Below are 20,611 nucleotides of genomic sequence, written 5' to 3' on the forward strand. Positions count from 1 at the left end.
TGCCCCTTTCTTACTGCTGGGCTAGACTGGAGAGAGGCCTGAACCCAGACCCTGTGCCCACATTCTAGCCCCACAGGGTGAGCTTAGCCACTGGGTATCTAGAAAAGCAACTGAAGAGCTGGGGTCTCTTACATGTCCCCCTCACTCCACAGCCATGCGGGTGGCCCTGGGATATCTGCCATGTGCAGGGGCCATGAGCAGGAGCTACTAAGAAGGAGAGAAGTTACGGGGTTTTAGGGCCATTTGCCAGTAAAACCAGGGAAATTGTCTCCACCTCTTTCACTGAAATGGCAGGGAGAGAGGGGAAGGAGGGACAATAGTTTCTCCGCAGTGCTGGTAAGTTGGGAGTAGAAATCTTTCCCCTCATTCTTGCTGCTTCACAAATATTATCAAATCAGTTACTCATGGTGACTGGGTGGAGACAGGTGATAGGCCATTTCACCCATGAAGATAGGGAATTTGAGAGTTGTTAGCATCATACAAATTGAGACAGCCGGTAAGCCATGTGCTGGGTGACCTTGATTGAGTAATTTAACCTCTCTGTTCATGCTCCTCAGCTACAAAGTAAAAATATTCCAAATTATCTATATTTGTGATGAACTTACTTTGTTCAAGGTCTCTGGGGTATCCAAAGTTGGATAGGCTGCGTCCTCCACCCAACTGGTAGCTGTCAGACTGTCTCGGACTCCTGCTTAAAAATTTGCCCTGGTGACAAGAGGTAGGGAGGGTAACTGTAAAGGGGAAACTTGAGGAAGTTTCTTTGTGGGGATTAAACAGTTTGGTATCCCAACTATGGTGGTAGCTCCATAAATCTGCTCTTGTGATAAAATGGCATAGAGCTGCACCCCCTACCCCAAAAACTGTGTGTAAAACTAGTGGGATCTGAACAGCTGTGTGGACTATACCAAGTCAGTTTTCTGATTTTGATAGGGTATCATAATTATGGAAGGCACTACATTGGGGGAAACTGGATGAAGGGTACGGGAGCCTCTTAGTATTATTACTGGAGTTTTCTGTGACTCTATAATCTTTACAAAATAAAAAGTTATAAAAAGCCTCACATGCCTTCTCCTTGCTTGTTAGCATAACATTCAAAGTCAGCCCCAAGGCCCATAGGCCCTTCACAAGCCAGCTGCTCAAGCCTCCTCTCAAGCTTCTCTCCTCCCCCACCTGCTCGGGCTCAGCCCTGTCCCCTTCTTGCTGTGCACTGAGTGCACTCAGCAGCTCCTTTGCAGAGCCTCAGGCCTCCCTGTTTCTTTTCTCTCAAGTTTTCTCACCCCAAATCCTAAACTGGAGTAACATCTGTCATGCAAAGTTCAGAATACTCTCCCTTTCCCGGCAAGACTTCTCTGTCAGGCTGACCCCTCCACCGATTTCACAGTGGGCTGTCCCCTTGTCTTTGGAGCATTGCTGTCATCATCCTGTCTGGGCATTTTGGCTCAGATCAAGTGTAGAGTGCTGCAGTCATCAGACAAGATCTGATTTGTTTGTTTGCTCTTCTACTGCTCTCTGTCCTGATCCCCCCTCCCAGAGAGAATGAAGTAGGGGGAAATGTCCATCTTGGTCACTGGTGTATCCTGGTACCTTCAACAAGGAGGCCAAAATATTTATTAATGGTAAATGAATGAAGGGATGAACCCATGCACACATCAAACAATATATCATTCTAGCACAGGCAAAGAGGTCACCCAGTGCACAAGTCCTCGGCCTGGACTCATACTATGGTTTAAACACACACACCACTTCCCTGATTTACTGAAGCCTTAGGCTATTCTCCTGGCTGCAACTGCTCATGGGATTCAAGTCTCCAGACCTCTTACTTCCTCCTAATCACTAACTTAGCAAATCTGGCTTGCAATATTCATTTATACTTCAGTCTGAATCCCAGATCAGTGCCAACTTCCTCCAGATATTTGCAGTTGAAACTTAATTTGAGATTACTTTATCTTGAGGGAATTTCAGTAAAGGAGAGGCAGGTGCATTGTGGGACAAAAGCTTCTTCCTGTGTCCATACTTTTATGCCTCAGAGGAAGCCAAGGTTAAATGTGAATCTTGTTCTGGAGATGCGGGGAGGCAGAGCTCTTGACAGTGCAGGAAAACTTGTGGCACTTCAAAATACACCAGAACCTCCCCAGAGCCCTGAGTTACTGCCCAACCCTGTCACTATTTCCCTGTGCTTCCCTGAGCAGCCCTCTCTCCCTCCCCAGGCCACCTGGGAAATGACCCCAGCCATTTGGCATGAAAAGTCCCTTCTACTAGGAGAAACGTGGGTACATGGGAAGATTCTCTTGAGTTTGGGGGGTGATATTGAGAGGTTCTTTTTTCTGCCTCTTACCAACCAGTTCTCTGATTCTCTGACACCAGTTCCAGGTATCCAACAATTCAGTGCTGACCCTGGCAATCCAGAATTAGCCCAGATCCCACAGGTCAAAAGCTCAGTTCCATAAAACCATCGCCACTTGAGACTCCAGCCACAAGCCCCAAACCTGTACTTCTGACTGACTTGGTACAAATAGGAAATTCTTACAAACTTCTACTTTGGTTTGCTGATTTGCTAACATGGCTCACGGAACTCAATGATACACTTTACTTGTGTTTACAAATTTATTTTACAGGATACAATTCAAGCACAGCCAAATGTAATAAATGAGTACAGCAAGGTATGGGCAGGGCCGGAAGGGCACAGGGTTTCCAGGCCCCCCCGGGTATGCCGTGCTCCCAGCCCTCTGATATGGTCACCAGCCGGGAAGTTCTCCAAATTCTGTTGTTTGGGGGTTTTTATGGACGTTTCATTACAGAGATGTGATTCATTAAATCATTGGCCATTGGTGATTAATTCAATCTCTAGCCCCTGTCTTCTCTCCAGAGGTTGGGGGTGGGGCTGACAGTTCCAGCTTCTAGTCAAGGCTTGGTCTTTTGGGTAACCAGCTCCAGGGAAGATATCAAGGACCCACCAAGACTCATCTCATTGGAACAGAAGATACTTCTATCCCCTTATCGCGCAGGAAATCCCAGGGGTTCTAGGAGCTCTGTGCCAGGAGTGGAGACAAAGACTAAATATTTTTCTATGATACCACAGATATGTACAGTCAGATTCAGAACCCGGGGTGCAATTCAAATCTTTTATCCCTCCCCCAGTTCTGCCTGTTCAGTTTCTGCTGTAGAAAGTTTTGTTTACTATCTGCCTCACTAACTGTGAGCTCCCCTCCCACTCACATGCTTAGCCTGGGGCTTTGTGTGGCTCTCATAGCTTGCACAAAGTGTTCTTAGGCCAGACATTCGTTCTATTCCCTGCTTCCTGGAGTATTAAGAATAGATGCTCTTCAGTTTAGCAGACATTAGGGAAACATTAGGAGACACTCCCTAGCGCTGGGCATGGTAAAACGCTGGAAAGTTTGGATACAGAAACCAGGAAGGGTCCATCCATGGACATCTTCCGGAAGGTCCAATTGCTTCTGGGTGACACCATCACTCATTTCCATTCTGTATCACAGGTTTTATTAAGTTAAATCACCCATGGAGTCTGGACCTGTTTTCTCCAAATTCCTTCCACCAGTAGGCTTGAGCAACCAGAGATGGGTTAGTGATGCCCTGTTGCTCAGCCCTCCAGCGGGGAGGCATTTCTATGTGAGTGAGACAGGCTACAAGCCTTATGGAGCTTGCGAAAGAGGAAGGCCTGGAAGAGTGGTGTTTGCATATGCACAAATGTATTCATGATCTACGTGTATATGACTTAATAAAAGGAAAAAATAAAAAAGAGTGATGTTTGGCTGTCAACTTCCTTTTCATCTTTTGTGACCCAGCTCCAGCATCTCCTCTTCTAAAAAGCCTTGCCTGGCCCCTGGCCTCCCAGTCTTCCTTCCCCAGATTGTATCAGGTATTTCTTCTCTTTTGGTGTGGCCTTTGTTTGGTTGGCTTCAGCCTGCGTCCCTGTCTTCAAAGAATGTATACACCACTCTGTGCCCATGGGACCATAAGTTTCCTAAGGGCCAGAAACGTGCCCATCTCTCCTCTCCCTGAATCTCTGGTGCCATCACAGGACAGCAAGGACGTAGCAGGGGGTCAGGGCACACTGCTGGAATGTTGGAGGGATTGGCCAGGAACCCCTACATCACAGACAGCAGATAACCTAAAGACCGCAGTGTGGGCACCAGGCAAGGAGCCCCACTCTTGGGTCTGCAGCCTTCTTCCGCCTCCCCTCACCCAGCAGCCTGGATTCCCAGAAAACTGCATTAATTCCTCAGGGCGCACAGGCTCCATGCTCATCTGCGTGGCAATCTCCATCCAGAACAGCCCTGAGCTGCGGGCATGAATACTAATGCACCATGCAAATGGCAGCCCAGAGCAGGAGAGGCCTCGACTGTCAATGAGCTGCCCCCAGCGCCAGCCAGAGTGCCCAGCCCCCTCACTTACTGAGGGCCAGCCCAATGCAAGAAGGGACAACAGAAACAGAAGTCAGCTTGAAGGGGCACTGTTGTCAAGGCAATGCCTTGTAGCAGCCCAGGAAGGGACCTTCCCCATGGAATGAAAGAAGAGGGCCAGTCGAATCTCTCAAGAAAGGGGCCCTCGCTGGCACTACTGGGAAGAATGGCAGTGTTCTCAGAGGCCCAGGGTATAATTGTCCCATGAGTGTCGCTGCTCCTGAAGCTGCTGGAGCTCATCTTCCACCTCCACCTAACCATCTAAAGTACCAGACCAAGGCCCTTCACAGCCACTCTGCCCTGATGCTGGGTAGCTATCCTGGCATGGAGGACACAGGGAGGGCTCCCCATCACCACCGCTTCTTCCTAACACTGCTATTTCCTTCCACTTCTCTCTCTTCCGGTCCCCTCTCCCCTCTGCTTTCCTTCCTTAGTGGATAATCACAGGGGCTTTGAAGGCAGGCAGCCTGGAGTCAAACCCAGACTCTACAGACCACTCCAGCTTTATAACCCTCAGCAAATTACATTACCTCTTGGAACCTCAGTCTGTTAACTTACAAAATGAAAAAAAGAGAAAGAACTGCCTGACTGGCACGGGGAGGGTCATTTTATAAATAAGAATTTCAGGCAACTTACTTCAGGGTACAAGAAATGTTACTTTGCTTATACCCTAAATTGCTGAGCTTAATTTTTGTTCCAAATTTCCATTCCTTTCAGTGGCAGAGAAAGTTTAATCCCTTCAGGATGCCCATCCGCAGCTTTGCCTGGGCATTTGGGGGCAGGAGGGAGTTTATGGAGCATCAAGGTATGAGGTGGGCTCCAGCGTCCTCACCCTCCAGGCAGCAAGGAGCCCCCTTCCATGCATCCTGCATTGTGCCATTCAGGTCAGCTGGGGCCCCCATCCCAGCCCAATATTTGCTGATTCTCTGGGGACTTGGGGGCCACATCTCTCTCAGGTACAGGGGTAATATTCTCCTCCCAGACTTGCCTAGGAGAGGTTGGTCAGGACATCCTGTCTGGAAAAGACACACAGCCCAGTGGCTGTGCAACGCTTCTGCCACACAGAGGGTGACAGGGCTTGGATGGAGGCGCTGGGCCATGTCCATCCTCCCAGGCTCACCTTGAGAAAGAGGCAGGGTCTGCTTTCAGAGTTCACATTCTAGCAAAGCCTAGCAGTTTCAGTGCCGAACAGACCCCCAACCCCAAGACTCCACCCCTCGGTTCTATTCTCTAACTGGTCACATCTTCTTCCCGACTTTCCTCTCACACCAGATCCTACTAAGTCAAAATCCAAGACAGTGGCCCCATTGTCACTTCTGCCCCAGGTAGTGAATGCACATGGGTCTCAAATGTGGTCAAGAAAATAACTGAAGAAACATCCATCAATATCTATTTTATATTCCCTCATTTCTGCAGGCCCTGTCCCAGAGTCAGCTCTTAGCATGATGAGCCACCGGCAATCCAGAATTTTTTATCTTTCTTCCTTCTTCCTTCCTCCTTCCCTCCTCCCAGGTTTCTCCTCTCTTTGGGCTCCGAATGCAGCAGCGGCAGTGGTGCTGGGAGCCAGGAGCCGGGAGCCTGCGCTGACAGGTTCAGCAGGCCATGCAGGGCCAGGGGTGCTCATCACTGACATCATTGCTAATCCTCAGGAGGCAGCCTGCCTGCTGCTCCCTCCCCCCCTCCCTGCTCACTCCCTCCAGGGTCTTCATTCTCAGGCACTGAGGAGGAAAAGCAGACCTCGTGTGCACCCAGCAGACTGGAGGATGTGACTGGAGCCCCCAGGCACAAAGAGGATGGATGAGAGTAGCACATGCCACGCAGAGGGCCCAGGACTCTGCACTTCCCCTGGGCTTCGCCAGTGAGTTGCTGCCTCCCTGGAGAAACAGTGCTAGAAGTCAGTTGGAAGAGCAGCAAGAGGGCCTGGAGCTGAACAAAGTATGTAAGCCCTGGAGTCAAACCATCTGAGTTCCAGGCCAGCTCCACCATTTACTCACTGTGTGACTTTGGGCAGATTGCTTAACCTCTCTGTGCCTTAGCTGCTACATAAATAAAATCGAGAATAATGAGAGTACCTGCCTTATGGGCTGTTGAAATGATCACGTGAGATCAGGCATGTGACTGGCACACAGTAAGAACTCCATAAACAGTGGCCACCCCTGATAATACGATTATTATATCACCTCTGGAGAATAAAGCCGGGGAGTTAACACCACTGACTTCTGGACATTTACTCAAGAGAATATGGATCCATACTTTGCACAGACTTTAGAAATACAAAAAAATTATAGCTGGGCATGGTGGTGTATGCCTGTAAATTCCAGCTACTTTGGAAGCCAAGGTGAAGGAATCACTTGATGTCAGAAGTTCAAGACCTGTCTGGGCAACATTGCAAGACCCTCTTTCTATAAAAAGAAAAAAATGAGGAAAAAAGAAAGGAAAAACAAGAAATCCTACCCACAGTCTCTATCCCCATTGTGCCATGTCAGCTTCACTTGTCCCCCCTGGAAAAACACCACTACGGCCCGGAAAAGCAATTGCCCAGGGCCACCCCAACTCTGCCTGGCCCCAAGTCTCAATTCCACTCCCTCCAACCTCATCCCTTTCCACTCAACTTTGCCCTTGATTTTTCTGCCTCTACCTTTGCCCTCTCAGGCTGACCTAGGGGTCTCCAGGACTTTTGGATAGGGCCGGCCAGCCTGGCCAGAGTTGGGGGCTATTTCCTCAGCTGCAGAGGTAGAGAGGGAACTCCAACAGTTTCTTGGTGGAGTCTGGGACAAGTCAGTGAATTGCTCATCTTCTCTTTGCCCCCTTAGACTACGAGTTTCCCGTGGCAGTGAGCACGAACCTCTGCAACCCCAGAGACCAGCTCAGCCTGTGATAACCAGGAGGTGCTCACCCTATGTCCTCACCAAGTTGTGAGGAATGAATGAGTGAATCAATGAATGAAGATTAGTGCTAATGTTAATGAGGACATGCCCTTCTCACTGAGCCTTGCAACCTACCAGGCACTACCCCGCAGCACTTATGTTTGTATTCATGTATCAACCCGAAAAACTAGGCACAGTTATTGTACTTATTGTAAAGACCTTGAAACTGAGGACTAGAGGAGTTAGTCACACAGCTAAGAAATGAATGGATCAAATCCCTTGCTATAATCTTTCTTCCTTAGGACAGACTTTCTTAACCAGGTGTTCATGGACGTACTTGAGGGAGCAGAGTCTGAATTCCAAGTATGAGCCTGTGCTGGGGCCCACGTGGTTAGTTGGGGGAAAAGGTTCACAGGTTTCATCTGATACTCAAATGTTTGTTTGAACATTTTGGAATCCATCCATCTACCCTTCCCTTCCCATCCATCCTTCCACCCACCCCCAGAGAGCCTTCTGATCAATATTCATGAAGTATCTGCTTTGTGCCAAGCAGAGTGCTGGCACCCATGACTTCTCTGGTCTCCAGGAATATCCTTCCCTTCTCCCTGACTACCCCACCTCCGCCCTGCCACACACACACACTCCCAGCAGGATCTGGGTAACTCAGGGCTGTGCTGCCAGTGTCTCGGCTGCGTGGGTGGCTGCCCTCTGTCTGAACTCATCTCAGCCCCTGGTGGAGGCTGTGACAGCACAGGAGCATGAAGGGGGAACCCCTGGGCAGCACAGCCGTCAGGACGTGAAGGACAGAGTGTGTGTCCTGGCTTCCCAGGCCCCCCAGGCAGCCTGCATTAGCCCTTCTCCCTCCAGAACATGATCAACCTCGACAGATGAGGCCATGCTTGACGCATAAGGATGTGGCCCAGGAGCCTGCTTCCCAAGCCCCTGTCCTAGTCAAAGGTCTTTGCTTCCCCTGGGGGAGAGAGAGTAGAAGGTACACACAAAGGGAACCAGGAGGGAGAACTGAGGAATGGAGTTTGTGTTTTCTGAACCAGACTGTATTCCAGCCAGGGAGACCCTGTGCCAGGCACTTCTGTAATCACAATCACTTTCAACCTCACCCTGTGACCTACATCGATGTTGCTGGGATTGTTCTGCTTGTAAACATGGAAATTGAGGTTTTAAAGGTCAAATAACTTGTCCAAGGTCAAAAACACAAACCCAGGACTTGAAGCCTGAGCTCCTTGACTTGAAAGTCCTATGGACTTCTCTGCCCTCTGAAGACCTGTGTGTTGTCTGTGTTGTCATTTCGTAGTTTGCACCAGGTGATCTTCCCCGGCCTCTCCTAGCACCTGCTGCCCCAAACTCATTAGCCCCAGTCTTTCCCTTCCAGCCTAGACACCATCTGTAAAGATGAGAGGGCCTGACTGTCTTCAGCCTGTACTGCCCGCTTCCTGAGGGCAGGATCTCTTTTCTTTTCTTGCTCATTGTTGATCCATTTACTTAGAATAGTGCCTGACATGACATGGTGCTTAATAATTATGCTTTGTGTAAATGAATGAATAACTCAGTGAGCCCCAGAGCAGATAAGGGTACATGTAGAGTGCTCTACCGAGAGACAGAACATTTTCTCTTTCCCCACCTTCATGACAACCTCACGAAGTGGTTGTGTTCATGTTTCACAGATGAGGAGACTAAGGCCCAGGTGCACACTTAGTAAGAGAAGTGGGGACTTGAACTCAGAGATAAAGGGTGACACCCTTTCCCCTGCCTTGAAGGATCACCGTCCATGTCCATGTGAGTGTTTGTGGAACACTTAGGAGGCTCTGGGCTCAGCAGAGGGGGCGGGGAGCGGGTGTATGCAAAGCAGGAAAGACTCGGCCTTTGCTTGCTAAAAGCTCCCTGTCTATTTGAGGAGGCCAGACTTATGCATGCAGAACATTTGGGAAATGGTACAAGACAGCAGCCAGCATAGTGCTGAATTGCACATAATCAGGTGCCAACCACATTCCCTTCCTTAACTAATCTGAGTCTTTTAATACCAGATGGGGACCCTGAGAATAGATTTCCTATCAAACAGACGAAGAACCAAGATGGGAGCCAAGGGGAGGGCTGTGGCTCACCCGTTTTTCTACCCTCTAGCCCAGCAGGATGCCTGGCCCACTACAAACAGAAATAGTAGTGGTCCACGGGCCACCCTGTGTGCCAAGCACCTGCTAAGGGCCTTATAAACATGATGTCACCAGCCCCTCACAGCAATACTCCCAGGTGGGATCCACTGTGCCCAAAGTCAGCGCTGGAACCTTATTGAGCAGCCTCCAAAATCTACGTTCTTAATGTGACACTCTGCTAGCTCCGTTTGCGGCAGAAAGGGACTGCTGTTGTCTACAAGGATGGGAAAAACATGGCTGAGGAGACAATGAGTAGAGAAGAAGGAAAGGAGGGAAGGAAAAATGAATTTAAAAAGAGATTGAGACAGACAGAAGGACAGAGAGAGGAATGAAGCAGTGGAGGAGGAAGGGAGGGAGGGAGAGAACAGGACTAGTACCTTACACAAACTCAGACATGCACACGCATGTTTTAACAGGGTCTCTGCAGGCCTCTGACCCCCTCAGTCCTTCCTCCCTAAGCAGCCTCAGAGGGGTACCTTAAGGATTCTTGTATGCGGATTTATGTCAGGGGGAAGGCCTTGCTTCATGAGCCTTCCAAGGGTATGGGCTGTCACCAGCAATGTATATTAGTCTTCATGGGAGGCCTTAATAAAATGTTACAGTCCAGGTGTTGAAAAAACCAGAAACTTATTTTCTCACAGGTCTGGCAGTCCAAGAGCAAGGTGCCAGCAGGGCTGGTTCCTACTGACGCCTGTCCCCTTGGGTTGTAGATGGCCACCTTCTCCCTGTGTGCTCACATGGCCGCTTCTCTGTGCATGAGATGGATGCCTTTGGTGTCTCTTCTTACTCTACACTTAATCTGTCAGATCAGGCCCCACCTTATGACCTCATTTAACCTTAATTACCTTGCTAGAGAGGGCCAAATATAGTCCCTTCCCCCTGGGAATGGGACTTCAACATATGAATTTTGGGAGGACACAAACACCGAGTCCATGCTAGAGTGGATGAGGGAGGCATTAGAGCTAGAGATGGTGCATGAGCTAGCTCACCTTTCAGACTAAAGGGACCCATAGCCACTGGAGCTCAGGTTGGATGAAACTGTCACCCCAGTGAGTACACCATGTTGAAGACAACAGGACAATGGCTCCTGCACTGATGGAAGGCTTCCTTGGTACTCCCTCTACACATCCATTTAGTCTCTTCTTTCCCCATGCAGCTTTCTGCTCTGTTGTGCGTTCACAAGGGGCGGGGAGTGAGTACATATCATAGTTCTCTCTTGGCCTTGACACTTACCGGAGTATTTCTCTTTGGACACCAGTCATTGGGAGCATCTCACAGGTGATATCTGCTCCCTCACACAGTGCGTGTGTGTGTGTGTGTGTGCACGTCTACTTGTCTACAGATAATACCTACCTCATGGAGCATCATCATGAATAAATTAGCTATTGTGCATGTAGGTATCTGGTACATAGTAGATACATGAATGAATGAATATTTGTTGAATGAATGAGAGGATGAGTGAAGCTTCACTTGGGAGAGCATGCTTCTTCCTTTAAGAGGTAAGGATGATCTGGTAATCTTCAGTTTTTCCTTACTAACTCTGTCATTGAGCAAAGAAAACTCACTTATTCATTTATTCGGTATAGATTGTACCCTTGTCAGAAACCAGAGGGTGAGCAGAAAGTCCAGAGTTAAATCAGTATTGGTTTCTGCCCTTGAGGAACTTGCAGTCTAGAGGGAGAGACAAGGAAGGGAAGGAACAATGAGAACCAAGGCAAAGAGTGCTCTGGTCAGGAGAGAAGTGCTGTGTGTTCTGGGAACCTGCTCAGGGCCAGGGAGGGATTCCTGGAGGGGATGACACCAGAATTAAATTTACTTTTTTTTTTTTTTATTAAATCATAGCTGTGTATATCAATGCGATCATGGGGCACCATACACTGGTTTTATAGACCGTTTGACACATTTTCATCACACTGGTTAACATAGCCTTCCTGGCATTTTCTTAGTTATTGTGTTAAGACATTTATATTCTACATTTACTAAGTTTCACATATACCCTTGTAAGATGCACCGCAGGTGTAATCCCACCAATCACCCTTCCTCCACCCATTCTTCCCCCTCCCTCCCCTCCCTTTCCCCCTTCCCCATATTCTTAGGTTATAACTGGGTTATAGCTTTCATGAGAAAGCTATAAATTAGTTTCATAGTAGGGCTGAGTACATTGGATACTTTTTCTTTCATCCTTGAGATACTTTACTAAGAAGAATATGTTCCAGCTCCATCCATGTAAACATGAAAGAGGTAAAGTTTCCATCTTTCTTTAAGGCTGCATAATATTCTGTGGTATACATATACCATAATTTATTAATCCATTCGTGGATCGATGGGCACTTGGCTTTTTCCATGACTTAGCAATTATGAATTGAGCTGCAATAAACATTCTGGTACAAATATCTTTGTTATGATGTGATTTTTGGTCTTCTGGGTATATACTAGTAGAGGAATTATAGGATTGAATGGCAGATCTATTTTTAGATCTCTAGGTGTTCTCCAAACATCTTTCCAAAAGGAATGTATTAATTCGCATTCCCACCAGCTGTGTAGAAGTGTTCCCTTTTCTCCACATCCATGCCAACATCTCCGGTCTTGGGATTTTGGTGATATGGGCTAATCTTACTGGAGTTAGATGATATCTCAAAGTAGTTTTGATTTGCATTTCTCTGATGATTAAAGATGATGAGCATTTTTTCATATGTCTGTAGGCCGTGCACCTGTCTTCTTCAGAGAAGTTTCTCTTCAAGTCCCTTGCCCAGCCTGCGATGGGATCACTTGTTCTTTTCTTGCTTATACGTTTGAGTTCTCTGTGGATTCTGGTTATTAAACCTTTGTTGGAGACATAACCTGCAAATATCTTCTCCCATTCTGAGGGCTGTTTGCTTGCTTTACTTACTGTGTTCTTGGCTGTGCAGAAGCTTTTTAGTTTGATCAGGTCCCAGTAGTGTATTTTTGAAGCTGCTTCAATTGCCTGGGGGGGGAGGGGTCCTCCTCATAAAATATTCGCCCAGACCAATTTCTTCAAGGGTTTTCCCTGCACTCTCTTCTAGTATTTTTATAGTTTCATGTCTTAAGCTTAAATCTTTAATCCAGTGAGAGTCTATCTTAGTTAATGGTGAAAGGTGTGGGTCCAGTTTCAGTATTCTATGGGTTGCCAGCCAGTTCACCCAGCACCATTTGTTAAATAGGAAATCTTTTCCCCACTGAATGTTTATAATTGGCTTGTCAAAGATCAAATAACAATAAGTAGCTGGATTCATCTCTTGGTTCTCTATTCTGTTCCAGACATCTACTTCTCTATTTTTGTGCCAGTACCATGCTGTTTTGATCCCTATCGATTTATAGTATAGTCTGAGGTCTGGTAGTGTGATTCCTCCTGCTTTGTTTTTATTTCTGAGTAATGTTTTGGCTATTCGAGGTTTTTTCTGATTCCATATAAAATGAAGTATTATTTTTTCAAGATCTTTAAAGTATGACAGTGGAGCTTTAATAGGGATTGCATTAAAATTGTATATTGCTTTGGGTAGTATGGACATTTTAACAATGTTGATTCTTCCCAGCCATGAGCATGGTATGTTTTTCCATTTATTAACATTTCCAGCTATTTCTTTCCTCAGAGTTTCATAGTTCTCTTTATAGAGATCTTTCACATCCTTTGTTAGATAAACTCCCAAATATTTCATCTTCTTAGGCACTACTGTGAATGGAATAGAGTCCTTAACTGTTTTTTCAGCTTGACTGTTGTTGGTATATATAAAGGCTACTGATTTATGAATGTTGATTTTGTAACCTGAGACGCTGCTGTATTCCTTGATCACTTCTAAGAATTTTCAAGGATCAGCAGCAGGTGGCCAGACAAAAAGGGGAGGCACATTCCAGGCAGAGGGAATAGCATGTGCACAGACCCTGAAGCAGGACCATGGAGGAGACCTTTGGGAAATAGTGCAGGATCTGTGGCTGAGCCCAAAGGGAACAGCAGGGGACAGGGGGGTTGGTAGAATAAGGCAGGCCACAAAAAGGCCTCATAATTCATGTTGAACACTTTGGACTTTATCTTGGTGACTTCACTTTATTGCAACTGCTCAGAGGACACTGTTTGCAAACACCTCCAGAAGCACTTTGCTATTTCTAATCTGTAAAATAGAGCAATTTGTCTGTCCTCTGCCTCCTCAGAGGGAGGAAGGCTGTGGGGAGGAGGAAATGAGAAGGTGACATCCTAGCCTTCGTCTATGGCCTCTCCAGTGCTATCCTGGCCGTGGTCATCAGACAGTGTGGAGGTTAGCAGAGCCGAGGGTGAAGTGGCCTCATGTTCCTCTTGGGAGGTCCGGAGCAGTTGGCAAAGAGACCTGAAACAGCATCGCCATCTTCTCAGCAAAGAGCCCTTCACTAGTCCTTGAGTCCTGGCTGTCCTAGAGGGTCCTCTGGTGACCAAGGCTTTAGCTTCACTCCACCCCTTTCTTTGGCAGGGAGAACAGGAGGAAGCTAGGGGCCAGCCCCTGTGTCCTGCCCGTTTATCCAGGGCTCCAGAATAGCTGGCAGTTAGGAGAGCTGAGGTTTTGACGCTGATGGGACCCAGAGCAAGTATCTCCAGCTCAGTGGCCCCTACTGCCCTCATCTGCCAGCAGATGGGTGGCCATGACAGCCCCGGACTCTGAGTTCTAGTCCTGCATTCTGGCTGGGCAACTTCAGGCAAATTTCTGACCCCAATAAGCTTCAGTTTCTCCCTGTGGTAACAATCAGGCCAACTCACAGGGCTTCGGTGGGAATGAGCATCCCATGGGGTCATGTGGTCACAGAGCAGTGGGCAATACAAATGAAAATGACACGTGTTAGCAAGAGCAACTTCCCTGCTGCACAAAATAGGGCTGGTGTTGGGGTTTGAGAATGCATTAAGTGATGTAAAGATAAAGAAAATTATTTAGGGGCCCCAGCCAACTCTTAGGCCCACTGAGGCACTGAAGAAGCAGCTCATGGGCTGGAAAGAGGGGAAGCAGCTCCCAAAGGGCCTTGTATCCTTGGGGTCCAACCGTGTGCCTGTGTGGCTTTGAGTCTGCATAAATGTGGTGACGACAATGCCAGACTACAATGCACTGTGCGCAAGTCTGTGTGCCTGTGTGCCTTTGTCTCTCTGTCTTGTACAGGGTCCTGTGAATGCACTTCTGGGTGTATTATGGGCCTTGGGTCTGTGTGTATGACAGCGATATCTGCGTGGGCTTGAGAGACCTGTGCCCATGTTTGTGGGACTGTGTGTGCACATGTGCCTGCGTGATTATGAGGCCATATGTTGCTGGACTCGTGAACTGCAAACATGGTGTGTATGCGTGAGGCCTAGAGGAAATGACTGGGCAGGGGTCTGGGAGCTGCCTGGGCAGAGAATACCCAGCGCCAATCAAAAACATTCCTGGTGGGAGCCCTGGCAGCTCAGACTTGGGGGAAGGGAAGCTCTTCCTCAGGCTTCCAAGGTGCAAACCTTGCACTTCAGGACCACAGGATCTGAATCCAGGGGATGGACCGGAATTTTGCCCTCTCAATAAGAAGCCCCGGTGTGGCTGCAGGTCTTTGCCATCTGGAGTGAGAGCTCACAGAAGGGAGATGGAGGCCTAAATCTATCACTGTCACCTCAAGCATTAACTCAACCCCTGCCCCATCGCTGATGGCTAAGAAATTACTGCGGGGGGTGGGGGGGTGGGGGGGAGCAACAGAAAACAGAGAAAGGAAGGGCCAAGGGGGCGGAGGGCTCCTTCCTTCTCCCCAATTCCCTGTCATTAGAAGGTGGGGCCTGGCTTTACAGAATTCCGAAGGGCCCTCCAGGCCCCACAGAACAGGAAGGGCCCCCTTCTCCTGACAACCCATTTTAGACGGATGTTTTGCACCCCTCCTGGGTAAGAAAGAATTGCCCCCACCTCACAAATTCAAGGAGTAGATTAAATGAGGTTTTGAAATCCCATGCACCCTACACAGGGCACACACTCGTTCGGGGTTGGGGGCAATTTGCAGCTCCCTCGACTGCAGGCACCCACCAGCCAGGTGCCTAGCCTCAGGGCAGGACTTGGAGGGGGTGTCTGTCTGCCTGGGGAGCATCCTCCGGGGTCCAGGGCACGCTCTGGCACAAGCCCCGGCCCCCGCCCCGCCCCCAGGTGGCTACCCGCCGGCCGCTCCCGCTGCTGCTTCTCGGACTGGCCCGGAGCGCGGGCAGGAGGGGGGCGGGCGCGCGGCGGCTCGGCGCCCGGCGCGGGCTCTGTTCATTCATGATTGGTACTCGGCCCCCGGAGACCCAGCCCGAGCGCTGGGAGGGGAGCCGAGCGTGCGGCAGGAGGGGCGGGCGGAGCGCGGCTCCCGCACCGCGCGCGGCGCTGGCTCGGCAGCCTCGGCCGGGCGGGCGCCGGCCCCGTGTCCAGCGCCGGGCAGGCTGTGGGGCACCGAGCTCGGCCGGCGGCGAGGGGACCGGCAGCGGCCGGGTCCTCGTGCCGGGGAGCGTTCCGCAGGCTCGCGGGGAGCGGCTGGCCCCGTGAGTCAGTGCATGTGCGGGCTGAAGACGGAAGCCAGGAGCCTCGGCGCCCCAGCCCCTCGCTCTCCGAAGACAGAGCCGCAGGCGAGCTGCCAGGGTCTTGCTTTTTTTTTTTCTCTCGACTCCAGTCCAGAGTAGACAGTCCACACTGATTTCTTTCCAGGGGAGGGGAGGGACAGGGCTCGGGGTCCCAGGTCGCACGCAAGTCTTCGCTGCCATGGGAGCCGTCATGGGCACCTTCTCGTCTCTGCAAACCAAACAAAGGCGACCCTCGAAAGGTAAGCCGCTTCCTTCTTCCTTTTGTTCCCCTGGCTGGGTTTGGGGGTGCTGGGTGCTGAGATGGGATGTGCCACCTGCTTCCCTTCGTCCGGACCAGCTCTCGGTGAGGAGCCGGGACAGGTTCTTAAGTCCAAAGGAGTGAGAAACCGGTGGAGGGTTGGTGTGAACACCCAAGAGGAGGGAGCCCCAGTGGGTGCTGGCCTCCGGAGTGACTGGACCCCTATGGGACACCTAGTGCGAGGACCCTCCTCCTGGGGAAATCTCTAAGACAGAAGGAAGAGGCAGATTCACAGGTGGGGGGAGACTGGGTTCCCCGAGGGAAGTGTTGGGAAGCTCTTCCCGTCCCCATGACGGCTGGCGTTTGTGCGACTGACTGCGAGCACCGAGCACCTCGGAGGGTGCTCACACCAGCTCCTCCGGGGCTACACCAGGTGCAGACCTGAGAGTCCCCGCATCAGGGAGAAGGGTTGCTGTCTGCCCACCCTGGTAAACCTCTGCAAGCCAAAAGGAGTCAGCTGCTGCCAGGTGGTACAAACTCCCAAGGCTCATGTCTTGGTGGCTCAGGGAGTCAGGGGAGAGGGTTTCACAAAAGCTTGCTGCCAAGCTCAGGGAGCCTCAGGGGACTTGAGGGCACCACCAAGAGGTGGCCAAGAGTTGCGTTGACATCAAGGATTAAAAAGCATAACACCCTGGAGTCCCTTCTGTCTGGATCTTGTTCCACAGCTGCCTTTCTCTAGCTGAAATGCACCCCATCTCACCAGCGGGAGAGTTGAAATGGGGCCCCTGTGAAGTTGGGCCATGGGGGCTATGCAGTCCTCCTGACCAGCAGTTAGAAAGTTGGTTGTTGGAATAAGAGACCAAAAGGGCAAGGAAAAGGGAAATGATGAGTTTGCTTTTGTTTAATGCTCACCTTCCAGCCCTTTCCCAGGTAACTAGGACCAATGCAATTGGGTGTGGTAGGATTTTAAGTAACCTAGCACTTAAATGTTCAATTTCTACCATTTGGAACACAGATCCTGGTTACAGGCAGGGGTTATAGCTCCCACCTCTTAATGTGGTTATCGAGTAGAACTATGTTGGGGGAAGGGTGAGCACCAAGTTCATGATAAGTACTTGGACGGTCTCACCTGAGTTGGGACTCCAGAGCTCCCCATGACTTAGCGGTCCTTAAAGGATCCTGGAAGAAAGGGTCCAGGCTTCTGGCTCAACCCCTGGAGACATCAGGCTGGATAAGCACCAAGGAGACATCTCTGGGTACAGATCCAAGGGGATGAAGCTGGGTTGGCATTTACAGCCTAAAACATGGGAAGAGGCTTCGGCCCATTTGCCCAACTGAGTTACACGTTCTGCTGGCAGGGAAGTGACTGGTAGCCCTTTTACCAGTCCTGAGCCGGACAGGTCTGCAAGCCTTGGTCCAGGGCCTTGACATTCAGAGTTCCACCTCTCACAGATCCTGGGATGGTGCTGGAATGAGGATAAGGCTCGGCACCGAATACAGGTCTTTTCCCTTACCATCTGTTTGATACGATGAGGTTGCAGAGACAGGGGACTGTGGAGACAGGAAACTTGGGGGGCTTTGTTTTAAAATATTTTCTTTTTTTTTTATTGTTGGGGATTCATTGAGGGTACAATACACCAGATTACACTGATTGTGTTTGTTAGGTAAAGTCCCTCTTGCAATCTTGTCTTGCCCCCAAAAGGGGTGGCACACACCAAGGTCCCTCCCACTCCCTCCTTCCCTCTCTCTGGCCCTCCTGGGAGACAGCTGGGTGTTACAAAAACATCTAGGGCTCTAGAGTCAAGCAGAGTCTGGGTGTCAATCCCAGCCTCATCACTCCCTCCAGGACCTTAGGCAAGTCCCCTAAGGCTCTAAGCTTCAGTTTTCTTATTGATAAAATGGATGTGAATAAGAATGCTACTTGTAGAAAGGAAATTGGGTATGTAGGAAATAGTGGGAGAGAGGACCCTGTCTCATGTACGGTGTGGCCTGAAACTCCCAAGACCCAGAGGAGGTTGTAAGAATGTGGGGATCAAATGAATGACAAGGATAGGCTGGGAAGAGAGTAAGAACTCAGACATCACTGTCTAATATTCCCTCTTCCTACCCCAAACTCCAGATCTCCCTAGATGAATTCCTGTAGGATTCCAAGAGGCGAAAGCTCTTTGCTTCTCTCTCAGGATTCTAGCAAAGAGAAGTTTCCAGCATTTAGTGTGCTCCTACTGTGTGCCTGGCATGGTGCTGAGTGTTTCATCTGCACACTCTCAGCAGTGTTTGTCTGAGGCTCACTGCAGGTCCAAGGCCATTGGGGATACCTCCAGGACAAGCTACTTGTAGAAAGGAAATTGGGTATGTAGGAAATAGTGGGAGAGTGCTTAGCCTGAGTGCTTAGCCCCTCTACCCAGAGCCTGATGCCACTGGTTTGGATTGTCCAAGAGTCCAGCTGCATATATTCCCCCAGGCATTAGCCCCCGGAGTAGAGTCTTATCTCACTGTCTTGTTCAGTGGAATGCCCGACAGCAAAGACCCTTCCAAACAAGACAGCTTGGAAATGTGAAGAGAGCCCTGGCTGGGGAGGGTAGTGGTTAGGGGTCCCATCGCTTTCCACCGTGGGGCCTTGGTTTCTCCTTTGTAAAAGGAGAGAGTAGATTAGAAATTTCTGCAGGTTCTATTTAGTTCTCAAATTCTAAGATTTTATTGTTGATGCTTCCACCAGAGCTGCTGCTATGATCTCTGGGACGTGAGTGAGGCTCAGCTCTAATTAAAAGCAGTCAGAAGAGAGTGGTTGCGATTTTCAAGTCAGGCATCAGTCTCCCTGCTGGGTTCAAATCCAGGCTCTGCCACTTACTAGCTGTATGACTAAGCCTTGTTTTTCTCAACTATAAAACAGGGATGGCAGTGGTTACCTTCTTAAAATAGATGTTGTGTTGTGTGAATGTCAAGGATAATTCAAGTCTAATGTTCAGCACAGGCACTGCTAAATAGTAAAGGATCAGCAAATTTTAGATACTATTCAGTTTATGGCCTTACTGTTCAGGACTTCCAAATGCCTGAAGTAAGGCGGTCTTGGAAATAGGCAGTACCTCTGAGAATCTTAACAGCTCATTTCTGGAGTCCTCTTCCAGCCCTTTTCCAGATAACTATGACCAAAAACTCAGGTGCACAGATGGTCTTTTTCTGCAACTCCCACTGACTGACCTCTGCTCTGTTGCTGGTCCTGAAAACATCATAGCCTACTCAATGTTTGAAAATACAATGTGGAAGTACATACATATTTTTTTAAATAGGGCAAAAACTCCATGTGATTAGTGCTGCAAGAGGAATGTACCTTGGGTAACCTGGGTGTTCAGAAAGAGCCCCCTAAAGGCAGCAGAAATCTGAGGTCATTTAGAAGCCACTGAATAAAAATACTCGATTTCATTTCCTGCCCTTCTCTCTGGTTGGGATTGTGTGTCTTTGATAAAAAATTAGAAAAGCTGGACAGCGCCTGTGGCTCAAAGGAGTAGGGCGCCAGCCCCATATATTGGAGGTGGCAGGTTCAAACCCAGCCCTGGCCAAAAACTACAAAAAAAAAAAAAAGAAAGAAAAATTGGAAAAGCTCTGCTTTGGGGATTCAGCCTCTGCATCCCAATCCCAGGTAGAATTTCTAGCTCAATGGGTTTGTGTGTGCTTATCATACCAAGGACACTGCTTGAATGGGTAAGTGAGCAGGTTAGGGTGTCAGGAATAAACAGAGGAGGATCGATCGTGCAGGCACAGCTGCTGGGCCTGTGGGGGGCGAGAGAGCTTAGAGAAAACATCACTAGACCAAGGCCATCTCTAAAGAGATTTTCCTATGAGCAAATAATCCCACCTTGCAGGAGTAGCTGGGTTATTAATCCTCCATGACCAAGGGAAGTAAGGCGGTCTTGGAAAGCATTCAGAGCTTTCAGAAAGGGCAGGATCTCCAGAATGCTCACTGAGTTGGTGAGCAAACCAAATCTCATAGCTAGTAGGTACTTTTTCGAAGGCCAACTGGCAAGTGATAAGTAAATATGCCAGTATGGCACTGGTCTCCCAGCTTCTAGATCAATGAGCACCTGAAGAGCTTACAGGAGCAGAGTGTGTCTGAAGAGGCGAGTTTGGGGCTTTATTGGTCAGGGCAACATGTTTAGCCCACAGAAATCTGAGAGACCGATGAGAGACAGAGAGGCCAAAAGAAGCAATAGTCCTATCCTCACACAGCCCTGGGCTCAAGGGATTTTTGGCAAGTTATTTCACCTTGGAAATGCCAATTACTTTGACTATCCAAGAGGAATACTAATTTATAGAGACCTTTGTGCCTTGGGCTTTACCAGCATCTTTGTCCATCCTTTTAACTCTGCAATTCTCTTTCC

The 20,611-nt window shown here is 49.2% G+C and overlaps 1 protein-coding gene across 3 annotated transcripts in view; it reads left to right on the forward strand.

Moving 5' to 3' along the window:
* Window positions 1-20,611, forward strand: part of KCNIP1 (potassium voltage-gated channel interacting protein 1) — a 396,149-nt gene that overhangs the window by 132,071 nt on the left and 243,467 nt on the right. For 2 of the 3 annotated variants that reach the window (XM_053567053.1, XM_053567054.1), the window contains exon 1: window positions 15,627-16,236. The exons of the other annotated variant lie outside the window; for it this stretch is intronic. In XM_053567053.1, coding sequence (XP_053423028.1) covers window positions 16,176-16,236 — 61 coding nt within the window. In that variant the 5' untranslated portion in view covers window positions 15,627-16,175. Of the gene's footprint in view, window positions 1-15,626; window positions 16,237-20,611 lie in introns of those variants that run through there. 3 annotated transcript variants of the gene reach the window in all.

This window comes from Nycticebus coucang, chromosome 17 (assembly GCF_027406575.1).
Source record: "Nycticebus coucang isolate mNycCou1 chromosome 17, mNycCou1.pri, whole genome shotgun sequence".
In the NCBI taxonomy this organism is placed as follows: Eukaryota; Metazoa; Chordata; class Mammalia; order Primates; family Lorisidae; genus Nycticebus; species Nycticebus coucang.